We start from the raw sequence: 21,927 nt of genomic DNA on the forward strand, positions 1-21,927 counted from the left end.
TGGACTGTGTCCAGTTTTGGAATGTTGCAATGCATCATGGTACTTGTAGTGTGAACACGTGTCTCTGGGCAAACTAGGTGTGCAGCGTGCTGGAAAGCCTGGAGCAGGAGTACAAGAGGGAGGAGGACTGGTGCGGGGGCGCTGATAAGCTGGGGCCCAACTGTGAGTCGGACCACGTCACGCCCATGATCAGCAAGCACCAGGAGCAGAAGGAGGCCTTCCTCAAGGTGAGATGATGTTTACATTGCATCTTGTCATTTAGCAGACGATTTCAGCCAAACGCGACGAGTGAGGCTGAGAAGAGTTTAAAATAGGACTAGCTACAAATTAGTTATAGTGCTGCACAATATAGTGCAGATGAGCCATATGAAAGATGAGCCAGAAATACAAGGCTTCATTTGTGGTTGTTTGTTTTACTGGCAGTGCAGACAGAGAGAGTAAATCTAAATTGGATTTTCTCAACACTTTTTACATTTCTAAGGTTCCCCAATGATTGGTTACTAGCCTACGAGTGTGTGGTAATCATGAATCAGAAGACGTGCACCAAAAAAAGACGGACAACCCCAGAGGCTACAGAATAGCACGAGTCAAACTCATGCACAGCGTAACCTTTTAAGCATAGCTATCTGGCAGCAAATCATAGCTCTTATCCAGAGAGACTCTATGAATTGAGATACAGGTCTTTAAAGAGCAGGTCAAGGTTGGTCTTCTGACTGGGAAAACGGATTAGGTTAGGCTGCGGACACGAAGGTAGGAGGGAGGGAACAAACCCAGTGACTTCTGGCCAGCAGTATCATAGCTACGCTATGCTGCCCCCTATAGCTAATAGCTCTGAGATGCAACGAGATGAGACTCGATTCGTTGTTCTTTACATATGGCGGAAGGGAGGTTCCACCTCATAGTCCCAGACTCCTTCCCCCCCTTCTGCCTCGTTGACCTCTCTCACGACCTCTATCCCATGTGACCTCTGACCTACAGGCCTGTACACTGGCCAGGCGCAACGCAGACGTCTTCCTGAAGTACCTGCACCGGAACAGCGTCAACATGCCCGGCATGCTGTCCCACGTCAAGGCCCCCGAGACCCAGGTCAAGAGTAAGTGGACCCTGCTCCTGCTTTTACCCTGAAATTCACAACCTGGCAACCTGCAGAGGCTGCCCTCGCCTCGGGCCAGACACTGGCAACGTAAATCCATCCCCCGATTTCAGATACGCTTCGGCAATCCGCCAAATAGAGTACCATTAAAACGGGGAAAAAAAAGTTATGAGGAAAGTTAAGCCAACTGAAAGCAAAAGATCATTGGTTTGCCAGTCAAGCCTAGAAATAAAAGTAAGTAACAGTAACAGTACTTTTTTTCCACCTAATGTGCTTAATGTTGAGCTGTTAAACAATGTCATTTTGTTGAAGGTGATTTAAGAGCCGAACGGCCTCACATAGAACTGATGATACTTCCAACTGAAAAACAGTAGTTTGTGAAGCACATCGTATTCCTGAGCCCCATTGACCTTCTGTTTGTCACCTTCTTAGTCCTGCGTCAGGGGGATTGATTGATCGTCCTTATTTCAAACATGTAAGCAATAAAAACCAAAGTTAGAATAGTAGACGATGAACAAATAAAACAAAAGCAATGTTCGAAAGGGGGTAGGAGGAAGTAATGCTCCGGGTTTGTGTTAACCTGGTGAGCCTTCAGAATAAAAGCCCCTCTCCTCTCTCTCTCTCCTCTCAGACATCCTCAATGAGCTGCTTCAGAGGGAGAACAGGGTGCTCCACTTCTGGACCATGAGGAAGAGGAGGCTGGACCAGTGTCAGCAGTACGTGGTGTTTGAGCGCAGCGCCAAACAGGTGGGCCCCTGTGTGTGTGTGTGTGTGTGTGTGTGTGTGTGTGTGTGTGTGTGTGTGTGTGTGTGTGTGTGTGTGTGTGTGTGTGTGTGTGTGTGTGTGTGTGTGTGTGTGTGTGTGTGTGTGTGTGTGTGTGAGCGACTGTTCGTTTGTGTGATGTGTGTGGGCGAGTGTTTGCAACTGTATGTGTATGTGTCCATAAATAATTTGCATGCTTCCCTTTTTGCTGTATTTGTTTCTCTGCCAAAAGTACCGAACAGAACTCTACTACCACTTACACTGTCTACAATACTCAATACATCTGTACCACTTTATTACCCCCCCCCCCCCCCAGCCCCATTGTGTCAAGCCTGTCTGTTTGAGATAAACTCACTGAAACACAACACAAGTATACATTTAGCCCTGAGCTACACTAGCTGTGATTCAAACACGAGAAAAACGATTTGAACAACAGGACTTGAGTTGAGAGTCGATTCACGGGAACATGTGAATCTTTTCGCTGTGTTTTCCTTTTTAAAGCCACCCCCCCCCCCCTTCGTCTTCCGCAGCGTTTGTTTTCGACCCGCGTCGGGCCTTCCATACTCATGTAATGATGCGGTGTGCAAAGTGTATGAGGAGCCACGCAGACCGCCCGACAGGGAGGGACGAGCTCCGCAAACACTGTCTGGAGCTGCTGTGATTACACACCATAGATATGTCAACGCTCTGCTTATTACAGAGCACTCTCTGGAATATGCATCCCCCCCCCCCCCCACCTCCCAAACCTGCAATATGTCCCCCAAAAGAAAACACAACATGGGAAAGAACGCTTCTGTCCCAAAAGCAAAGTCTATTGTATGTTGAGTCCCGTCGCATTTTAGATGCGAGGGACTCAAGGTATGGAGGTAAACGAATGGATGTTATGTTGCTTGATGATTTCAGGTGCACCTTAAAAAGCTTTTATTTTCAGGGCACCTGAGCACTAATCAGAAAAGTATCGGAAAGAATTAAATCCTACTTATGGTCGGGTTAGTGTGTTCCCCAGACTTTTTGAATTTGTCAAATCCAAATTGTTTGTCAATGGATTTATTTTCTAAAATTGGGTCGGCGGTATCCATCTGAATCACACCAGCTGTAAAAAGGGAGGAAAAAAGTCTGGGATGGTGAAACATCGGGTAGTTTGCTCCCTCTAGTGGCCGCAGAACTGCGCAGCCACCTCGGAACTCGCAGCAACCAATCACATTTTGTCAGGGTTTCTAGGACATGGCTATTCTAGGGATATCCAGGTTTTACCCCCAGGGCCCAAAGTTCTTGCTTGTCCTCTCTTCCTCCCTGTGTTTGATTGGTCTCTTTATGTCAGTGCCATCCAATAAGTCACTCACCTGTTGCCCCACATTGGAAGTGGAGCACACTGCACTGAAAACAAGGACAATAATAGTAATAATGGTCTCACAGTTTTAGGGGGAAATTACAAATAGCAGGGGGTGCAGAAATCCATTTTTCCCTGCCTGCATATTTTTCTCCATTTCGGGCCTATATTTGCCTGAGAGAGAGTTTTCTTCTGCTAGTGAACAACTTCTAAATCATTCCAAAATTGGCTGCAACTCATTTTTATTCAGCAGATTCAGCAGTCATTCAGCAGATTCAGCAGTCATTCAGCAGATGCTTTAGTCCAGCGCATCATTTTCAATACTTTTTTGGGCTTCCACAATGAAGAAACTCTTTGTTTTCTTTATTTTGTTATAAATAATTTCCCTCGCTGTAAAGGGTTAAACAGGTGAATGTATGAATCATCTCACCCCCCCCCCCCCTCCCTCTCTCTCCCTTGGCCCGCAGGCACTGGAGTGGATCCACGACACGGGAGACTTCTACCTGTCCACACACACCTCCACGGGCTCCAGCATCCACCACACCCAGGAGCTGCTCAAAGAGCACGAGGACTTCCAGATCACCGCCAAGGTGTGTGTGTGTGTGTGTATGTGTGTGTGTGTGTGTGTGTGTGTGTGTGTGTGTGTGTGTGTGTGTGTGTGTGTGTGTGTGTGTGTGTGTGTGTGTGTGTGTGTGTGTGTGTGTGTGTGTGTGTGAGTGAGTTTGCCCAGATCACAGCCAAGGTGTGCGTGTGTGTGTGTGTGTGTGTTTGCGTGTGCATGGCTGTGTGGTTAATCGTCTCCATGTCAGCCAAAATAAATCCAACCTGTGTCCATCTGAGTGGCGTATTGGCAGCGTTCGTTCATACGCTCGTATCAAAGTGTGTTTGTAAAGTGCGTGCTGTTCACAGTAAGAACCGTTTGTAGAGTTGTTGTGTCCCATGTCAGTGCATTGTGCGCCATGCAGGAGCATTGTGTTGAGACTGGCCTATTTGGTTCAGCCTTCCACCCTTTGGCCCAGTCCCAGGGCAGGCTGTATTGTCCGGCCCCACCGCTGTTTGTATGCCACTGTGTTATAATAGAAAGATCTATTGTACTTCTCCCTGTAACCAAACCAAACGTTAACCCTGTCTGTGTGTCTGTCTCTCTCCCCTCTCTCTCCCTCTCTCTCCCTCTCTCTCCCTCTCTCTGTATCTCTCTACCTTTTGTTAACCCATCTCCCTGCTTCTCTCTCTCTCTCTTCTTTTTTCGTCTCACTGCTATGCCTTCACTTTGTACCACCGTTCCTCTCTCTCTCTCTCTCCCATCTGTCTCTGTCTGTGCCTCTCTCTCTCTCTCTCTCTCTCTCTCTCTCTCTCTCTCTCTCTCTCTCTCTCTCTGTCTCTCTCTGTGTCTCTCTCTCTTTCTCTCTCTCTCTGTCTCTGTCTGTGCCTCTCTCTCTCTCTCTGTCTCTCTCTGTCTCTCTCTCTCTCTCTCTCTCTCTCTCTCTCTCTCTCTGTGTGTCTCTTTTTCTCTCTCTCTCTCTGTCTCTGTCTGTGCCTCTCTGTCTCCTCTTTTTTCGTCTCACTGCTATGCCAAAACTTTGTACCACCGTTCCTCTCTCTCTCTCTATCTGTCTCTGTCTGTGTCTCTCTCTTTCTCTCTCTCTCTCTCTCTCTCTCTCTCTCTCTCTCTCTCTCTCTCTCTCTCTCTCTCTCTCTCTGTGTCTGTGCCTCTCTCTCTCTCTCTCTCTCTCTCTCTCTCTCTCTCTCTCTCTCTCTCTCTCTCTCTCTCTCTCTCTCTCTCTCTCTCTCTCTCTCTCTCTCTCTCTCTCTCTCTCTCTCTCTCTCTCCCTCTCGTTCTCTGCGTTGGGTGTCTATGTCTCTTGTCGCCGTGGGCCACCCACAGCAAACCAAAGAGCGCGTAAAGCTGTTGATCCAGCTGGCCGACGGCTTCTGCGACAAGGGCCACGCCCACGCGGTGGAGATCAAGAAATGGGTGGCGTCCGTCGATAAGCGCTACCGGGACTTCTCCGTGCGCATGGACAAGTACCGGGGCTGTTTGGAGTCAGCACTCGGCATCCCCTCAGACTCCAACAAGGCTGTGAGTCCCTCTGTCCCCCCCGTCCCCCCCCCCACTGCCTCCCTTTAGCTGTTTTATTTGTGTTTCTGTCTTTTGGGAAGGTAACTCCTAAATCACTTTTTTTAGGTTTGGTTTGGTTTTTTCTCGCCACGTTTTGGGGAACGTTACCTTTTCCGTTTCCTGTAGAACGTCATAGACAAGAGAAATACTCATACATTTGATGTGTATATCGCCTCATTCGATCTTAATAAGAACGTATATAAGTAAAAAGTTATATAGGATATACAAGAGTTCTGCTAATTAAACACTTTTGTGAGAACACGATTGTTCTCCTACTTTAAAACAGATGTTTACTTACACCTTATTATATTTGTTCACATAATTCTCATATGTTATTATTCTGAATGTAAATTCAAATGTGGTACATTTTATTATCGTGATTCATACTTTATTATTATCCCTATTCATGGCAATGTTTCCTTTTTATAATGCTGCTCTGACAACCAAATTTCCTATCGGGATGATTATAGTATTGATCCATAGCCAGCTCTTAAACCGGTGTTACAATAGCGTATTACAATAACCGATCACTGACTGATGGCGGACATTTACACAACATTACACAGCACCCACCAAAACATCTTGTTCATTCAACCGTTAATTCAGAACACAAAGTAAAAAATATACGATGACCATCCAAACCATAATCGTATTTGGTCCTCACACACAAGCTTGGATTCCCATTGCCCCTTGGTGGCTGTTTTCCCCTCCGTCCGCAGAGTAAAGACCTCCAGCTGGACATCATTCCCGCCAGCGCCCCGGGGTCAGAGGTCAAACTGAGGGACGCTGCCCACGACCTCAACGAGGAGAAGAGGAAGTCCGCCCGCAGGAAAGAGTGCGTAACGCAGCGGTCACACACACAAGTGCACTCGCACGTTCTCACGTGAACTCACACACACACACACTCACGTGCACGCGCACATTCCCACGTGCACTCACACACACACACTCACGTGCACTCGCACGCAATCGCACACACTCGCACGCAATCACGTACACTCGCATGCACTCAGACACGCTCAGGTGTACTCGCACACACACTCTGGTGCACTCACACACAGTCATGCACTCTCACGTGCACTCTCACGTGCACTCACACCGTTCTCACGTGCACTCACATACTCTCACACACACTAAAATGCACTCATATACGCTCACGTGCACTCACACCGTTCTCATGTACTCACACACGCACTCTTGTGCACTCACACACAGTCATGCACTCTCACGTGCACTCAAACCGTTCTCATGTGCACTCACACACACTCACATGCACTCACATACACTCATATACGCTCACGTGCACTCGCACACACTCTCAGGTGCACTCATACACACTCATGCACACTCACGTGCACTAACACCGATCTCAAGTGCACTCACACACACTCGCATGCACTCCCGCACACACTCACGTGCAATCACTCAACACCTTAAGGGAACTCTCACAGTGTTCTTGTTTGTATATATTACCAATTATAATTAGGATTCGGTAGTTTCCTTACTGTCCAACACCACCTTCAAAAGAACAACTTTAGAATGAATGAATTAAGAATTAGCCATATAGAACGACATTTTACCGTACCCTTGGGGCTCATATCTCATTCAAACAGCCTTTCAATTCACACTTCCAGGGATCACTGATGTTATCAATGTAATTACTTTATGAGCGTCTCTCCCGTCCCTCGGTAGACGAACGACGACTGGTGTTCTCGCTGGCTTTCCATAGTGCTAAGCCGAGACTCTACTGCATTGTTTACCTCATTAGGACCACAGAAAGTGTGAATGTGCCTGTGCGGATCAAAGCCTCACACAGATTCCTCCCTGTTATCAATTTGAATGTTTTTATTCCTTTCCCTTGTTCAGAGTCCATCGAACAAAACTCAAACACACACATACACCCGGTACCGCCAGCGCGCACGCGCGCGTGTGTGCGTGTGTGCGTGTGTGCGTGTGTGTGTGTGTGTGTGTGTGTGTGTGTGTGTGTGTGTGTGTGTGTGTGTTTTGTTTGGCGGACATTATCAGCTCTGCAGTCGCCCTTTACAAAACACAGCACAACGACGGGAGGGCGAGATAATGAGGTTGAACGAGGCTGGGCTGCTGTTGTGTACGCGGGTGGCGTCAACGCTGCTGATCCCCCCCCCAGACCATTATCTCCTTCTTCTCTTCGTTTTCTATCTTTGCTGCTGTGTAAAGGGAATCCTAAGCAGGTTAAGTTACCTCTGGAGAATACGGCGCCATTGCACTGACTGAATGCAACGCCTGCCTGAGTCGTGTTTCTTACAAAACGGAGGCTTACTCTGTGGATACACGGATGTAAACGGGGAGTAAATGTGTGGATATTCAATTAGAGTCGTGACTGGTTGAATCGCTGTTGCTCTTTCCGATTTTTGTATATATCTTTCTGTTTTGTGGTTGATAATTCAAAATGGAGCTCGGCACACATTTTTGTGTGAATATGGATTTCTGTTTGCGAATGGAGCGCTTTGAGGGAGGCCTTTGTGGGCTCTAACAATGTGGCGGTCTTTTCAGGTTCATCATGGCAGAGCTGATCCAAACAGAGAAGACCTACGTCAGAGACCTACGGGAGTGCATGGATGTGAGCGGCGCGCCAATCTCCGCCGCAAACACACAAACACACCAGAGAAACACACGCATGGGACCAGAACAAAGCAGCCAAATCCCCATCAGCTCAACGAATTAACCACCCTACTAAACAAAACACACAGAAAAAGTAGACAAATATTTAGGGGGAATTATGATTTTGCAATAATATCCGGCTCGCTGTACATTATCCCGGCTCGCTGTATATTATCCCACTTACACCATTGTTACTTACGAAAATCAATCAATCATTTGAAACTAAATATAACAAAGAATTTTTACATTGATTTAATAAGCACTTAATGCAATGTGAAATGATTGAAAAAAGTCTGTTTGCATATACGTTTGGAAATAGTGTCCATAGCAACGGCTGGTCTGTAACGAATTAACCGACCGCCTAATGCCCTTTTGACCAAGCAGATCAAGTATTTGGCAAAGCAATAATACATGCAAGTAATAGATATGTAATACAGTTGTTGAACATAAATCCCCAAAACATGTTTTCTAATCATCACCCTATCTTACATTTTTATATACTATCCTCATTAAATTGTCCACAAGGACTACAAAGATGTCCGACCGTTGAATGCTAACGGTTGTCCTCTTCTTCCTGGTGTCCAGACGTACCTGTGGGAGATGACCAGTGGTGTAGAGGAGATCCCACCAGGGATTATCAACAAGGAGCACATCATCTTCGGCAACATGCAGGACCTCTACGAGTTCCACCACAAGTCAGTAGAAACGGCCGCTTAACTAAAGACGATTTCGCAGACCCTTGACTACAACTGTCGTCATAGTGTGGGCTGTGCCGCATAATTAGTTTTAATGTTTCAAGTGTCTGAACAGTGAAGTCGTTTTTACTCCTTCTAAATGCCATAACTCTGGCATAAGGCAGATGAGTCATCAGCCACATTAGTCACAGACATATGTAACGTCATTTTAATTTTGATTAGCATTTAGACTTGAATAGAAAAGTTTAAAAACTCAATGCAATGAAGAACACTCCTAAAAGATTTAAATTAAAATCCATAATTAATTTTCAGCTCTGAGTTCGCCAGAAATCCAGAAATTCAGTTTTGTCCTCCCAGTCCTATGTGTCAGACACTCCTCCTAAATATTTACAAAAGGAAATACAGATTGACCTGATATACTATGTTTGCCTTTTATTCCTACAGTATCTTCCTCAAGGAGTTGGAGAAATATGAGCAGCTTCCAGAAGATGTGGGCCATTGCTTCGTCACCTGGGTAACAGAGCAATTGTCTCCATAAACCAAACCCTCGTAGTCCTATTCTGTTCTTAAAAAATGCTGACACTTCTGAAACCCATCGAAAGATATACGGTTTACCTTTGACAGGGAACATAAGTTAACTGCTCATCTGTTACATGATACAGCTTGTCTTTTTAACTCAATGTCTGCATTCCTCAATTCATGTACTGTGTATTGAAAGTTCGATTCTCTCATGTCTACCCTCTGCCCAGGCGGACAAGTTCCAGATGTACGTCAACTACTGTAAGAACAAGCCCGACTCCACCCAGCTCATCCTGGAACACGCAGGGCCCTATTTTGACGTAAGTGACCGACTAGTCATAGACAAGACTAAAGAAAGGCTGTTGGAGCTAAATCGAGAAACACAGGTTAAAGTTTGCCTCACAAAGCACTTAACTCCTTCTGCGGAAGGCTTCCGTTGCGTAGCGATTATTAATCATAGCTCTGTAAATGCCAACGAACTGGAGTTCTGTGGTGCATTAGCGCATGAATAGCATATTTTTGTGTTGCTAGATCCTTTTGTAGGGTGGCTGGTCCTATTCATTGAATTATTATTAGCATTATTTCACACTTCTTCTTATGCAGTCTTATTCGTTGAAATGCGCTTTCTTTCTCTTTATGTTTCGGGGCGGGTGACTGGAACAGGAGATCCAGCAGAGGCACAGACTCGCAAACTCCATCTCGTCTTACCTCATCAAACCAGTGCAGAGGATCACCAAGTACCAGCTGCTGCTCAAGGTATGGACCAGGAACGCAACGCTAGAAACACAGCTGCGAAAAACGTAACAAAGCGGAGGCGCCGTCGCCGAATAGAGATCCGTCTGCCATTTTGTTGATTACTTTTACATTTAAGGGCATTTGGCAGACGCTTTTATCCAAAGCGTCTTGCAATAACTACATTAGTCAGAAGAAAGAGTAACCATACATATCTGTACAGCAAGGATGTTCATAAAACCAAGTGCAAAGCAATAACAATTGTTAGATTAACCCATTCCCCATATACAACAAAGACAGCTAGGATAAGACGATACACAATGCTAAATTATATTTTTAAGTGCAAGGACGTTGATGAATGTTGTTGACGTCGATGTCGATAACAAGGAAAAAAAGGGGAAACCCGACTACTTTATTCATCGGGCAGTGCAACATTCGTACTCAAATGTTGTTAAAAAAGAAAGTATACAACAACGTCTGCTTGCCTGTATTCCGCGTGCTAGGAGCTCTTGACCTGCTGCGAGGAGGGGAAGGGGGAGATCAAGGACGGCCTGGAGGTGATGCTCAGCGTCCCCAAGAGAGCCAACGACGCCATGCACCTCTCCATGCTGGACGGTGGGTGCTTCACCTCCACCTCGCCCCCCGCCGTCAGCGAGGTGGTGGGCGGAGGATATACATAACAACACGCACATACGCTCTCGAGGCCGGGGAGCTGGAACAAACCTGGCGACGGTACCCACGCAACCATCCCCGCGGCTGGGGTTGTCATCACCGTCACAAACCCCACGCAAGCACACACACACACAAAAACATACATACACAGAACACACACACACACCACACATATGCACACACACGCACACACCACACATACGCACACACAGAAAACACACACACAAAAATATCTTGAGGATTGAGACATGAAAATGGTCAGTTTTCTGTCAAATGTCATAAATTTCATTGATAAACTAACACTATTTTTCTTCTGTCATGTTAATGCATGCATTCATTCGTTAATGCTTATTAAGGTTTTAAGCAATGCTTTAATAATAATAGGCTTTATTCATTAGCATTATTAGAAGATAAGAATGCAGTTCAAAGTGCTGTAGATAAAAACGCAAAAGAAAGAAAACCCCTTCATATTATCTGTCATATTATAAACAAAAACTATAACATAATGAATAAATACAATAAAACGGCAGAGAAAAGAAGCATGGCCAAATTGCAAATTAAAGGCTTGATCATTTGTCTTATAAAATGGTTATGAAAAGCTTAATTGAAGAGATGGGTTTTTAACTGGCGCTTAAAGATGTTTTTTCTAAACTTGCCTCTGTGATGTCCTGAGGTAACCTATTCCATGGTGAGAAGGACTTTGAGGTGATTCTGAACCACACGGGGAGCCAGAGCAGAGCCGTTAATGCTGGTTGATATGCTCTCTGCTCTTTGTTTTGTCAGAAGCCTAGCAGCAGAGTTCTGAATTAGTCTGAGCCTCTATGCAGTCTTAGCCTCTCTACAGAAATCATGGCACTGTGTCTCAGATTAAAGGAGGATTTCTTGGTCCCCTTGCTAACATTGGATGTCAAACTTCGGTAACCCTTCCTTTTACAGTCCCCTAATTACTAGGTATTTACCCGGTACATACATGGTAAATCATAGTGTATTACTGGGTAATTACCACTGGTAATAAGAAGGTAAATACAGAGGTAGTTACTCAGCAAATACATGATAAATCATAGTGTATTACTGGGTAATTACCACTGGTAATAAGAAGGTAAATACAGAGGAATTATCCGGTAAATTATAGTGTATTACTGTGTAATTACCACTGGTAATAAGAAGGTAAATACAGAGGAATTACAGCTGAAGTACTAAGTAAAACCTCCACTATTACCCATCAACTCAACTAAGTAGCGTGTAGTTGTAACTGTTTTAGGTTGGTAATAACTCTGATATTGTGTACTTCCTAGGAAATTAGGCAACCAATTCTTATAAACACCTATTATCCAAGGTTTATGTTGTTAACAGCCCAAGTTTAATGATGTACTATCTAGAAATTAGCTTAGTGCTTTCCAATAAAATACTTTTTCTTAGTTATTATTCGTAGCTACACCCATTTAGAAAGGGTTTATTCGATTTACCACTATGGAATTACTTACCTGGTAACAACCTCTGCAGGAACAGTTTTCCTCTAGTGTTATGGTACATCTTCTTAAATACTGGGTACAAAGCCGTTTGTTTCCATGGTATTACCAGGTTCTTACCATATAATTTATAATAGATACATTCCATTATCCATGCAGTCAACACAAACTTGTACCATGTACGTTCTGCGACGTTACCAAGTAAAACACACCAATTTACCCAGTAATTAAGCTGAAACTGTACTGTAAAAGGAAGCCTCGTTTATTTCCATGGTATTACCAGGTTCTTACCATATAATTTCTAATACATTATTCCCTTTTCCATGCAGTCAACACAAACTTGTACCATGTACGTTCTGCGACGTTACCAAGTTAAACACGACAATTTACCCAGTAATTAAGCTGAAACTGTACTGTAAAAGGAAGCCTCGTTTGTTTCCATGGTATTACCAGGTTCTTACCATTTAATTTGTAATACATTATTCCCTTTTCCATGCATTCAACACAAACTTTTACCATGTACGTTCTGCGACGTTACCATGTAAAACACGACAATTTACCCAGTAATTAAGCTGAAACTGTACTGTAAAAGGAAGCCTTGTTTGTTTCCATGGTATTACCAGGCTCTTACCATATAAGTTGTAACTGGTTATTCCCTTTTCCATGCAATCAACACAAACCATATATGTTCTGCAACATCGTTCACCAGTAGTTAAGCACTTTAATTGTTGTCATAAAACCCCAAACCACTGTTGATGAAAGGCATATTAAAATTAAACAAAATCAAAGGCTTATCTTTCAAACAATGCATATCTCACAAACAGGCACTGAACACTGAAGAAATCTGACAAAAAAAAGAGCCGTCCACATCAACTCAATTTAAATGTTACTGATGGTGTTTTCATAAAACACATGACAGTGTTATGGCAAGTGACCACAAGGAAGACTGCTTCAACCAATTTGAATAAGTGGTGAATGCCATGCAGCAATCTGCCTATGGGAGCATCTTTGTGGTCATTCACAAACCAATGAGTCCACTCGATGAATGAGAGATAGCTCTTTAGTGTCTTCTCTGTGAGGTATCCCTGCAGTCTCCACATCTGGGATTTGAAGGCTGACCAAGACCTGACCAGGTACCTCCAAATCTCCCCTTCCATACTGTAATAAAGAATCAGAAGACAAGAAAATAAACATTAGGACTGTCAATTAATGAATACTTCTAGAACATGTAGAACTCAAAGATTATTTTGTTCATCAGTTAAAAAAGGATGCTGGTCCTCTGGCCATTGTGTTTGGTCATATTGAAAAGAGAAAAAGGCATAGCCATAAATACTGTTAATAGGACGGGAGGGGACAGGCTGTTAGCTCCGGTTAGCCCTTTAGCATCGAGCTAGCGGAGCTTCTGTCATTCAAATAACTCGGACATGTTGTTTAAAACCTATAACACCCAATTTATTGAAATATCCGGATTTAATCGGGCTCTCTCCCATAAGTACAGTTAATAGGACGGGAAGAGACAGGCTCTGTTAGCCCCGGTTAGCGCGATGCTAAAGAGCAGTTCTACCGGAGCATGCCACCTCAACAGGTGCAAGTTAGCCTCCGGTTTGATATTCGCCAGTTATTCGGTTTACCACCCAATCGGATTCATCAACATAAGTGCAATACATCATGGGCTTAGTATGTTGAGGACGGTTTAGGACGCCGTATCGCGAAAAATCACAAACACATGTTGGCGCCATCGATGTCTGTGCAACAACGTCATTTACGTTCTGGCTGCTACCTGTTTTAGGGACCGTCAGCAAATTACACTCACCGACTGGTGGCAGAGACGTTACCATGGAATTGTTTCAGGAAATACAGTTTCAGCTTACTTACTGGGTAAATTGGTGTGTTTTACTTGGTAACGTCGCAGAACGAACATGGTACAAGTTTGTGTTGACTGCATGGAAAAGGGAATGTATTACAAATTATATGGTAAGAACCTGGTAATACCATGGAAACAAACAAGGCTTCCTTTTACAGTACAGTTTCAGCTTAATTACTGGGTAAATTCTCGTGTTTTACTTGGTAACGTCGCAGAACGTACATGGTACATGTTTGTGTTGACTGAATGGATAATGGAATGTATCTATTATAAATTATATGGTAAGAACCTGGTAATACCATGGAAACAAACGGCTTCGTACCAAGTATTTAAGAAGATGTACCATGACACTAGAGGAAAACTGTTCCTGCAGAGGTTGTTACCAGGTAAGTAATTCCATGGTGGTAAATCGAATAAACCCTATCTAAATGGGTGTAGCTATGAATAATAACTAAGAAAAAGTATTTTATTGGAAAGTACTATGCTAATTTCTAGATAGTACATCATTAAATTTGGGCTGTTACCAACATAAACCTTGGATAATAGGTGTTTCTAAGAATTGGTTGCCTAATTTCCTAGGAAGTACACAATATCGGAGTTATTACCAACCTACAACAGTTACAACTACACGCTACTTAGTTGAGTTGATGGGTGATAGTGGAGGTTTTACTTGGTACATCAGCTGTAATTCCTCTGTATTTACCTTCTTATTACCAGTGGTAATTACGCAGTAATACACTATAATTTACCGGATAATTCCTCTGTATTTACCTTCTTATTACCAGTGGTAATTACCCAGTAATACACTATGATTTACCATGTATTTACCGGGTAACTACCTCTGTATTTACCTTCTTATTACCAGTGGTAATTACCCAGTAATACACTATGATTTACCATGTATGTACCGGGTAACTACCTGGTAATTAGGTAGTCCTTAAAAAAAGGAAGGGTTACCCAAACTTCATATATATGTTCAGGTTCATCCCTAACATTATGTATGTATGCATTTATTTAGTTTCATCTTAGTTTAGTTTCTATGTTTTGCTTCTAGTTTTAAATAAGTTTGTTTCAACATCACCTTCATATTCATTTTCTGTTTTTGAAAATTGTTTTCCTTTGATATCATTTGTGTGAATCGGACAAGCATTGACCTGCGTGTGTGTGTGTGTGCGTGGGTGCGTGTTTGTGTGTGTCTATGTGTGTGCGTGTCTTTCCCGCCTCGTCCCGCCGCAGGCTTCGACGGGAACATCGACTCCCAGGGAGAGCTGATCCTGCAGGAGTCCTTCCAGGTGTGGGACCCCAAGACCCTGATCCGCAAAGGCCGCGAGCGCCACCTCTTCCTGTTCGAGATGTCCCTGATCTTCAGCAAGGAGGTCAAGGACTCCAACGGACACAGCAAATACCTCTACAAGAGCAAGATGTTTGTACGTTGAAAGCTCTCTTGGAAATGATGCTCTATGAGATCAGGCGAACCGGTGCGGTTGGTGGTTTGACCCTTTCTATTGAGGTGTTTGGCGTGTCACGGTCAAAAGGTTTGCTCTGCTACACGCTGCTGCACTTGAAACACTGAAGTAGCTGCAAATAAACTGAAAAAACCAAAGTAAGTGTCAGAATGACAACTGAGCCAAAGCGAAGTTGCTCTTGTTTCCAGCCTGTGGATGGAGCAGGAATCCTGGCTCGTAGTTCAGTACGCTACGTTATCATGGCTACGTTGTGAATCGGTTGCTAACCCTGTTTCGTCCAATCCACCCGACCGCAGACTTCCGAGCTGGGAGTGACGGAGCACGTGGAAGGGGACCCCTGCAAGTTCGCCCTCTGGGTGGGAAGGACCCCCACCTCCGACAACAAGATCGTGCTCAAGGTACGACCTGACATGACAACCTGTATCACAAGCATGGCAGGCACAGAAAAATATTTAAGGAGAAAATGTCTTCTTTCCTTAGATCACAGGTTTTCAAAGTTAACATGGCAGAGGATTGGCATGCAGGATAACTTAATTACACAAGCAGGATTACCATTTTTCCGTATTTTGTGTGTTTAATACAGCATCAGAGCTCCTTTTGTGTCTTACGTGTTCCATCTATTGGTTTTATCCCTTTTTTCCTGGGGTTTTGTGGATTTCTTTTGCGGTAGTATATTGTCATCTAGGTTTTATTCAGGGTTTCCATTCATGAATCTGACCCGTGTGATCGCAATGTCCTCTCTGGGTTTTAATTTCCTGTTCCTTTTGCTGCAGAGAACTGATGTTTCATAGCTTCACTCATAGTTGTTCAAGTGCGCCCTCTCATCACTGCTGCATTGTTTGGAGAAAGCTTCACTTCCCCCACCAAATCCTCCACATTGTCTCTGGGAGACGTCAACTTTTGTTCCTGCTACTTTGTTCACAGTACACAGTCTTGGCATAGCAATCGCTGGGTCAGGACACCAAGCTCATCCATAACACTCATGATACACACACACAATCACCTACACACACAAACACACACACACACACACACACACACACACACACACACACACACACACACACACACACACACACACACACACACACACACACACACACACACACACACAACCACACTCACACAGACACAGACACACGCACAACCACGCACACACACACACACACACTAACTCACCCTTACATTCTCACACAGGCACATACACACACACACACACGCATGCACATGCACACACATGCACAACCAAACACACATACAAGCGTAAACACAGCCACACACACACGCACGCACGCACACTCACACTGTGCGTCTGTGTCTCAGGGCTCACGTTGGTTTGTGTACGCGTGGGTTTATGTTTGTATGCGTGGTGTGTGCTTAATAAAAAAAACAAGCGTTGATATGCTTGAGACCCTTCCTGCCCTCTAGCCGGCGGTCTTATATAAGCCGCGATGGCTATCCTAATTTGACTGTTGCATAACGCCACGGCCTTGGCGCCGCTGGTTGCTAGGCGTAGTAGCGTCAGTAGTAAAGGGAACCCGGTCTAACGCTAATTAGACAACTCAACTCACATATCGCCTCTCAGAGTTATAAACATCACGGCGCCCCCCAGGTCGTTAATTTCCCCACCTGCCTTTAGGCCAGTCGCGGCGTCTTGCGGATATTTGTTTACTTTGCTATTCCGGTTCCATCGCTCATATAGTCTCATCAGGTCTAAGCTGTGCGATGGCGACTGAGGAAGTGAGTCACTTTATCCACAGCTACAGCAATAAAGATATATAGACAGCCAGCACAACCACAAGATGCTGGGGAAGGAGCCAACAGCACAAAACGGACAGGTGCTAGATTCCCCTCCACAGCTGTCCCTTTCACAATAAGAGCGTCACAGCATCACCGACTCCTATGGGTGACGGGGCCGTCGAACAGGGAGATGGGTTTAAACGAAACACCATGGAGAGTGTTAGACATTGTAAGATTCCCCTCCGAAGCTGTCCCTTTCACAATAAGAGCGTCTCAGCATCACCGACTCATATGGATGACGGGCCGTAGCGTAGGACAGGGAGAGGATTCAAACGAAACACCATATAGAGTGTTAGGCACTGATTCCCCCTCCAAAGCTGTCCCTTTCACAATAAGAGCGTCACAGCATCACAGACTCCTATCAGTGAAGGCATCGTCGGACAGGGGGAGATGGTTAAAACAAAACACCCTGGAGAGCGTTAGACAACGATTCCCCCTCCACAGCTGTCCCTTTCACAATAAGAGCGCAGCAGCATCAACAGTCAGGATTCAAAATGTATTAACGAGTAGGACGCTGAGGATGCAGATCCTAGACCAGTCCTAACGGCGTCTGTTCCCGCCCACAGGCTTCCAGCATCGAGAACAAGCAGGACTGGATCAAACACATCCGGGAGGTGATCCAGGAGCGAACCATCCACCTGCGGGGGGCGCTGAAGGAGCCCATCCACATGCCCAAGGCCACCACGACCAAACACAAAGGCAGACGGTACGGACCCCCCCCCCCCCACCCCTCCCCTCCCCTCCCCTCCCTCCCTCTCCACTAGGGCATCGTGGGAAAAATCCTAGTGATCCATACACACACTTAAGAAGACAGCAGTCAGACAGAAGGATATGCTACTCAGAAAGTCAAGGCTAAAATATTTGTTAGCATTTGGTATCGTGCACATTTATGTCGCCTAATTGTTATTTTTAATTTAGCAAATAAATATGACTGAGGATGATGATGACGATGATGATGATGATGATGGGGGGTGAGAGGATGATGATGGCAATGGTGATGATGATGATGATGGCGATGGTGATGATTGTGATGATGATGATGATGGTGGTGGGGAGGATGATGATGATGATGATGGCGATGATGATGATGATGGTGATGATGATGATGATGGCGATGGTGATGATGATGATGGTGGTGGTGGTGGGGGAGATGATGGTGATAATGATGATGGTAATGATGATGATGATGATGGCGATGGTGATGATGATGATGATGATGATGATGATGATGATGGCGATGGTGATGATGATGGTGGTGGTGGTGATGGTGAGGATGATGAGGATGATGATGAAGGACCTCATTGCTCTCCTCGCCCTGACCCCCTGACTCTGGTCCCCCAGCAGGGATGGAGAGGATCTGGACAGCCAGGGTGACGCCAGCAGCCAGCCAGACACCATCTCCATCGCCTCACGCACCTCCCAGAACACCCTGGACAGCGACAAGGTAGGACACACACGCACACACACGCACACTCACACTCACTCACTCACTCACTCACTCACTCACTCACTCACTCACTCACTCACTCACTCACTCACTCACTCACTCACTCACTCACTCACTCACTCACTCACACCCACAAACCTAGTAACAGACACATTTATAATACACACACAGACACAGAGACATACAGACAAAGAGACACTCACACACACACAAACAAACACACCACACACACAAATCCACACACACACACACACACACACACACACACACAGAAACACAGATATAGATACACACACACACACACACATAGGTACACACAGTCAGAGACACACACATACAAACCCACAGTAGATTGCAGTTGTCACATTTCCACACCTCAGAAAGATTCATTTTTGTCGCTACAACCACAAAATGCCAAAAACGAACTGGTGAGTGTGGGGAAAACCATCTCACTGCACCCACACATCTATCCTCCATGGTTTGGTGTTCTCTTCCTAATCACTGACTGGCAGGTGAACAGCAAGAGCTAAGATCCACTGCTACAAATCCATCTGCTTGTGTAACTGTCGGTGTGTGTTAGTGTTAATGCGTCGATTCTGGCTCATCCCCACCAAGTGTGTGTCTGTGTACGGGTTTGTGTCTGTCTGAATATATGTACCATATATATCGATGTGTGTGTGCGTGTGTGTGTGTATATATACGTGTGTGTGTATATGTTTGTGTCTGTCTCTATGTATGCATATCTATATATATATCGATGTGTGTGTGTGTGTGTGTGTGTGTGTTGTGTGTGTGTGTGTGTGTGTGTGTGTGCATGTGTGTGTGTGTGTATATATGTGTGTGTGTCTATATGCGTGTGTGTGTATATGTTTGTATGCGTGGCCCTAACAGCACAGAATGTCCACCCCCATACATTCTGCAGAAGTGACGATGAAATGCCGCAACCGAAACATTCCCAGACAAAATCAATGTGTCACAAGCTAGTATCCCCTTCTATCTATACCACCTTTTCTGTGATCTCCAAACACATCTAAACACAGCTCAGCCCCGTCTCTCGATCCGGAATGAAGCTTATTTTTTGGTAACCGGTCGGTGTGAAAAGAGAAGCAAACAGAGACATGGGAACAGTCTGGGATGGTAGCTTTTCAACACAAACTGAGCCATCGCTCACACCTGCTGTAGTGAAAACATCGGTTTGAACTTATTGATAAACCATACTTATTCTTAAAACATCCTTATTCTCAAACCACCCTTATCGATAAACAATCCTTATTGTAAACCCATCCTTAATGTTAACCCATCCTTATTGATAATTCATCCTTAATGATAAACCCAGGGCCGTCGGGTGAAAGGTGATGACGATTCTAGGGGCCCACAGCCCAGGGGGGGCCCCCCCCCACCCCCCCCCGTCAACAATTGATCCTTCCACCACCCCCCCCCCCCCCCCCCCCCCCCCCGTCAACAATTCAGCGCAGGGGGGCCCATCAGTACCTCTTGTATAGGGGCCCAGGACTTGGTGCAACGGCCCTGGATAAACCATCTATATTGTTGAAACCTCCATATTGTACCATTACTTTGAAAAGACCTGAATCCCCCATGACAGACCGGACGCTGTTTGGTTGGCTATTAGCATGCGAGTCGTGGATGAGAAGTGAATAGGCAGAGTGCACACTTGTCGCACTATTGCTGAGTGCCCCTGTTGGCCATGGATGCCTGATTGTGTGCAGGAGGACAGTTAATTTTCCACACACACACACACACACACACACACACACACACACACACACACACACACACACACACACACACACACACACACACACACACACACACACACACACACACACACACACACACACACACACACACACATATTACTCTCTGAAAGCGGCCTCTTTGAGCATGAACCGAGAATAAACGAGTGAGCGTTTATGAAAGGTTTTTGTGTGTGCGTGTCTATGTCTGTGAGAGTTTGCGTGTGTATATGTGTGAGTTGGTGTGTACGTGTGTGGGTGTGTATGTAGGTGTGTGTGTGAGTGAGAGAATGTTTGTGTACATGTGTTTGGCTGTGTTTGTATACATGTGTACAAGCGTGCTTGTGTGTGTATATGTGTGTGTGTGTGTGTGTGTGTGTGTGTGTGTGTGTGTGTGTGTGTGTGTGTGTGTGTGTGTGTGTGTGTGTGTGTGTGTGTGTGTGTGTGTGTGTGTGTGTGTGTGTGTTTCCTGGCTTGGTGACTGACGTGTGAGTGTCTGAGGCGGCAGCCTCCCACACTATCTCGCTCACAGGAAGCACGCCGTCTGCCCTTCTACATGGGAGACACAGAGACACAGAGAGAGAGCAGTCAGCTAGCTGCACGCAACGATACCCATGCAGGAGAAGGCTTCACTTTGAATTCTTGAATGATTTCAAATTTTTATGTTCCTTATTTTTTGCTATTTTCTTCTGCCTACTTGATGAGGAGGAGGAGTCACTCATAGTAATGAATTGGATGTGGACTACGAACGGCCCCGCCTGGGAAGTGTTCAGGAAGTGAACCGCTAACTTTACTCAGAGGGCTATCATTAGATTCACGGGCAGACTCATCGCAGACTATTCCTGCAACGAAGTGTGTTTCTCTACCAATCCAGTCTCTAGTATCAGGTGCCTTTTTTTTTATTCACCTTTCATCTTTTCAATATATTTTCGAAGGCTATTTCACAAGCTTCAGATTGTTTCGTTTAGCATATTGGAGAATAGTTGGTAGTTGTTGGTAGTTGTTGCCGGGGAAACGCTCAAGCAGCCTTTAGAATCCAGGCAGCATGAGGGAGTGGAGAACAGAGCAGAGACCGGAGGAGAACAGCTTCCGACCTGTTTCTCATCTCCTTTGTTCACTGGCGTCACCGTACTACCAACGGGTATGTTACAATATGTAATAACACGTCTGTATACCTCTACATCTTTCTCTCTCTCTGTCCTGTCTCTGTGTCTCACTCTCTGTCACTCTCTGTTTCTGTCTCTGTCTCTCTCTCTGTCTCTCTCTCTGTTTCTGTCTCTGTCTCTCTCTCTGTCTCTCTCTCTGTTTCTGTCTCTGTCTCTCTCTCTGTCTCTCTCTCTGTTTCTGTCTCTGTCTCTCTCTCTGTCTCTCTCTCTGTCTCTCTCTATGTCCCTGTCTCTGTCTCTGTCTCTCTGTTTCTATCCCAGTCAATGTCTCTGTCTCACTCTCTCACCCTCTAACTATGATGAATCTTATTATATATATAGTTAAAGTTGTTCCTACTAGCGTTGTTTGAATAAAGGATCTTAAAACAGGATATCTTTTGCATCTATAAGATGACCCCC

At 45.0% G+C, this 21,927-nt stretch overlaps 1 protein-coding gene across 1 annotated transcript in view; it reads left to right on the forward strand.

Moving 5' to 3' along the window:
* The window catches only part of LOC132459085 (triple functional domain protein-like), an 84,538-nt gene that overhangs the window by 31,503 nt on the left and 31,108 nt on the right, over nt 1–21,927 (forward strand). The window contains 16 exon segments of the mRNA XM_060053460.1: nt 78–227; nt 979–1,093; nt 1,725–1,840; nt 3,653–3,775; nt 5,071–5,265; nt 6,024–6,139; nt 7,837–7,903; nt 8,530–8,639; nt 9,084–9,153; nt 9,389–9,478; nt 9,822–9,914; nt 10,394–10,505; nt 15,132–15,322; nt 15,658–15,759; nt 17,728–17,867; nt 18,506–18,806. Coding sequence (XP_059909443.1) covers nt 78–227; nt 979–1,093; nt 1,725–1,840; nt 3,653–3,775; nt 5,071–5,265; nt 6,024–6,139; nt 7,837–7,903; nt 8,530–8,639; nt 9,084–9,153; nt 9,389–9,478; nt 9,822–9,914; nt 10,394–10,505; nt 15,132–15,322; nt 15,658–15,759; nt 17,728–17,867; nt 18,506–18,806 — 2,091 coding nt within the window.

Source organism: Gadus macrocephalus, chromosome 6 (assembly GCF_031168955.1).
Source record: "Gadus macrocephalus chromosome 6, ASM3116895v1".
Classification (NCBI taxonomy): domain Eukaryota; kingdom Metazoa; phylum Chordata; class Actinopteri; order Gadiformes; family Gadidae; genus Gadus; species Gadus macrocephalus.